Source organism: Antrostomus carolinensis, unplaced genomic scaffold (assembly GCF_000700745.2).
Source record: "Antrostomus carolinensis isolate BGI_N321 unplaced genomic scaffold, ASM70074v2 scaffold8770, whole genome shotgun sequence".
Classification (NCBI taxonomy): Eukaryota; Metazoa; Chordata; class Aves; order Caprimulgiformes; family Caprimulgidae; genus Antrostomus; species Antrostomus carolinensis.
Window position 1 is genome coordinate 1 of NW_010289031.1, and position 4,290 is coordinate 4,290.

Below are 4,290 nucleotides of genomic sequence, written 5' to 3' on the forward strand. Positions count from 1 at the left end.
GCAACCTGGTCTAGTGGAAGGTGTCCCTGCTGCTGGCAGGGGGGTTGGAACTGGATGAGCTTTAAGGTCCCTTCCAACCCAAACCATTCTATGATCTCCCAAAGGATGCTTCCAAAGTGTCCCAGGGAACGGCAGGTAGATGGGTGTGAGGCCAGTTGAGTACTCGCTGCCTTCTTCCACTAACTGAAATTAGTTTCTCAAGGACAAGCTAAATTAATCCAAGTCTCTGTTTAGAACAGTTTCTACTGCACAGCCTAGCCTAGTTCAAAAACCTTAAAAAACCATAAAATGCAGTCATAGTCTCTCTTAACTAAGTTGCTGCATGGCCCAGCCTAGCTCAAAAACCTTAAAAAAAAAATTTAAAAAAATGCAGTCATAGTCTCTCTTAACTAAGTTTAATTACTGTACATCTTCTAAACAAAGCTCTTAAGATTGCCAGTTCCATTCCTAAATGAAGTGATAATCTGCTACATTTGTATTGAGACATTCCTTTTTTTGCAAAGAGAAAAAGTTCAAACAGCGTTGTCAGACGGAAAGAGGAGTGTGGGCAAACTGCACACAAACATCTCGCTTGTGTCTCAAAGCAAAACTAAGAGCTGATATTTACCTGCATCTTTCTCTGCTGGGCTCTGTTCTTTGCTGGTGTGTTATTATCATCATCATCATTTAATTTTAATTAATAAATTGTTTTTTATCTCAACCCGTGAGTCTCCTTGCCCTGCTGGCGTGTGACTGGAGATGCATTTGTAGGGGACAAGGTATACCTGCTCTTCATCGGAGGAAAGCACTACTACTGAGTTGTTGATCACTTTATTTGGGATACACGGACTTGTTTTGCATCTTTGGTGTCAGGCTTAGTTTACTCTGAATGAAGTACAGTTTTTCCAGTGCAGTGTTCTGTCTGTAACCCGACTGTCTGGGGTCTCTCAGATTTGGAGCCATACGGACAATGAGCATGTGACAGGTAACGAGTTCTTCTAGATGACTTCAACCAAACTAATTGTAAGGCCAGACCAGCCACAGCCTGGTTATACTTAGTGGGTGGGGGGGGAAACCAAACCAAAACTGCACAGTAGGAACCAGAACAGTACAGACTGTGGGAAGCAAGACAAGGACCTCGCAGAACCTGGGCGCAACAGGCTGTACATGAGTCTAATGTTTGCAAACTAATGCCAAGGCTGCACTAACACTTTAGAATGTAGCTGAGAGAAAACTTAATTAGTTGAGTAGCTACATAACGAGATTGTGTACCAAAGCACTGTAACATTGTGGTGATGGTGTATGGGGGGGAAATCAATATTCTTCCCAAATATTAACATTAAGAGAGGTTCTCAAATCTACCGCGATGAAAACCCCATGGTGTATGGGGGGGCATGCTGGTCAGAACTGCAGGGTGCACTCACAGCTGTAGAGGCAGCTGTCTTTCCTAATGTAATGCTTGATTCCTTTTCAAGGGGACCCTTGTAAGAATATTTGATACTTCATCAGGGCATTTAATCCAGGAGCTACGAAGAGGATCACAGGCAGCCAATATATACTGGTACGTTTAATTGCTTCTGCTTTGTCTTCTTGTGGGTGTTGTGCTGAGCCACTGGTGAATGGCACCTGTGCCATCTTCAAAAAGCAAAGCAGAGTTATGCTGTCAGGGGCACAGGGCAGAACTCTCCTGGCAGCCGGAGGGCCCAGGGTTGGACTGGGCCTGTGCTTCTTCCTCTCTGCTCGATGCGGGCGAGGAGAGAGCAGGAGCTGGCGGGTGTGGGGAGCCTGGCCCAGGTTACAGGGGCTGGGACAAAAACACAGATATTGTTGTTCCTGCCTCTGCACTGAAGAGATGGTATCTGGGGGGTACTCTGACTTCACTCTGAAATAGAGGGAACACAGTGGTGCAGTCTAACACTGCCCAGAGACTGGGGTGAGGGGTGTTTATTACAACACAGTGCTGCTCTGCACACAAGAGCCCCAGGCAGACATTTGACTAATCCAGTGCTGGAAGCACTCCCCCAGGAGCGGGGAAACTTTCATTCCTCTGCTGAGCACCACTCTGGGGTAGCAGTGTTGCATGTTTTATCCAATACCTGCTTACACCTCAGGGCAGAGGTCGTGCATTTTCTTCCAGCAGAAGTGGCAGAGTGCCCCACCCTGATCACGTCTGTGTCAGGGCAGTCTGTTGCATGGCTGCTCCTGATAAACCCCAGACGCTGCGGGCATGTTCCCATGTTCCAGCAGATACTGCAACTGTCTGTATTCTCTACAGTATTAACTTCAATCAGGATGCTTCCCTAATCTGCGTATCCAGCGACCACGGCACAGTACATATTTTTGCTGCGGAAGACCCTAAAAGAAATAAGCAGTCAAGGTAGGGTTGAGCCATTCTGAAGCCTTTGCGGGGGCCGGGGTGGGGGTGTTGCCCTTTTTACAGTTTAAAACACTGGTCCTGTCAAGCAGTAGGGAACACCTGTGCTACTGGAGGTGGTAAGATTCATCTGTTGTTTGAGTGAAGCTGCAGATTTAGAACTAACAGCAACTACCAAGTTTCTGCTGCCCTGGGTGGAGCTGTGGAGTTCCAGCAGACGGGTAGGGTGGGTTTTTTTAGTGGCTGTCTCCCAGCACGAACAACAGACTTTGTAGACACTCCATATAAAGCAATCTCTACTAGAATTAATCTTTGTGGCAGTTTTTGCAGTCACTTAAAAACAAAGTCAGAAAGGTAGTTGCTCGGTCTCCCTTCCCTAGAAGGGGAATCATACATACTACCTGAAGAAAATAAAAAGCCAATTGAAAATAGCAGCCAGTGTGAACTCTGTGACTTGTTCAAATGTGCCCGCAGTTCTGAATCAACTCCAGTCAACGCCTCACTAAGTTGTTATGTTTCTCTCTCTCCCCTCCTCTCTTTCAGTTTGGCCTCTGCCAGCTTCCTCCCCAAATACTTCAGTTCCAAATGGAGTTTTTCCAAGTTTCAGGTTCCCTCAGGCTCTCCGTGCATTTGTGCCTTTGGAACAGAGCCAAATGCTGTCATAGGTAAGTACTGGAGGCTGCCCCAGGTTGTGTGTGGAGAACCAGGTTTTGAAATACACAACACTGCATGTCCCCATCAGAACAGGAGCTCCCCCACTCAGTACTGTGAGGGAGGGAGACCAGACAGTGCCCAGGGGCTCAGCACTGGGCTGACAGTGCCTCTCTGTTCCTCCAGCCTCACTCTCTGTATGTTCTCTTGGCTTGAAAGGGCAGTTGAAGCTGTAGCTGAAGGAACAGAGCAGCACCTCTGGAACAGCTGAACTGAACATGACTTTGTTTTTGTTTCAGCAATATGTGCAGATGGCAGCTACTACAAGTTCTTATTCAACCAAAAAGGGGAATGCTCAAGGGATGTCTATGCTCAGTTTCTAGAAATGACGGATGACAAGCTTTGACTGAGGGAGTGCATGGGTCAAAGTACTGCCTTGGCTATTCCACATCTGAATGTCCAATAATGATCAAGAAGTTTAGCAGACCTCAGTGAGAAGCCTGGCCCAACATGATCAGAACAAGCTCTGAAGTAGTGGACTACATATGTTTATTCTCATTTCTGCAAGTATTCATTAAAATCGCTTTGGGTTACTGTCATCAACTCAAGTTTCCAAGATGTGGCTTTCAGCAAGCTTGTGCCTATTGGGTTTCTCTCAACCTAAACTGTGAAATGACTTTAGATTAAACGTGAGTGCCTGCCACACTCTATGATCTGCAGGGGGCTGTACAAATGTACAACTAGCCTTAGAAAAAGGGATGTGAAAACAGAAGATAAACAGAAGATTTTAGGCATTGCTTTATTTCCACCGAATGGCTGGCACTGGGGGAATACGATGGATCATGCCAATACAACTCCACCAGCTTGGCTAGGAGCAGGAGCACTGCCTTCCCCCCTCCCCTGAGCACATCTTAGAGTAGAGGAGAAGAGAGGACAAGTATGTAGCCACAGAGGGGGGCAGTCTGAGCCATGCTTGTCTTCTGAGCTGGCTGAGGGGGGAGGTGGCCCTGTGGCCACCAATTGCTGCTCACCTACCTCTACTGATGGTGGTCAAGTGATCAGTGCTGATTGTCAAAGGTGCCAAACTGTACATAGTAGCTCAAGGCACACTGAGGCACTGGCTGACCCAACTAACCTCTCCTTGGTGCATGGAGCAAGCAGCCAGGGCACACAGAGCTCCTGTATTTCTCGAGGTGATTCCTTCTGCAACAAAACAGCCATTCCAGGTTTAAAAAAGCCATCCTCGGTACTGGTGAGACAGCTGTGACTGCTCCCACAACTGCTGC

The 4,290-nt window shown here is 47.2% G+C and overlaps 1 protein-coding gene across 1 annotated transcript; it reads left to right on the forward strand.

The window, feature by feature from the left end:
• Window positions 1-1,454: 1,454 nt before the first annotated feature.
• On the forward strand, window positions 1,455-3,410 carry WDR45B (WD repeat domain 45B; the record flags this gene model as incomplete). Its single annotated transcript, XM_010168659.1, has 4 exons — window positions 1,455-1,540; window positions 2,255-2,356; window positions 2,897-3,018; window positions 3,304-3,410. Coding segments are annotated over 4 exons (417 nt in total), but the record flags the coding sequence as incomplete, so codon positions are not given.
• Window positions 3,411-4,290: the final 880 nt, after the last annotated feature.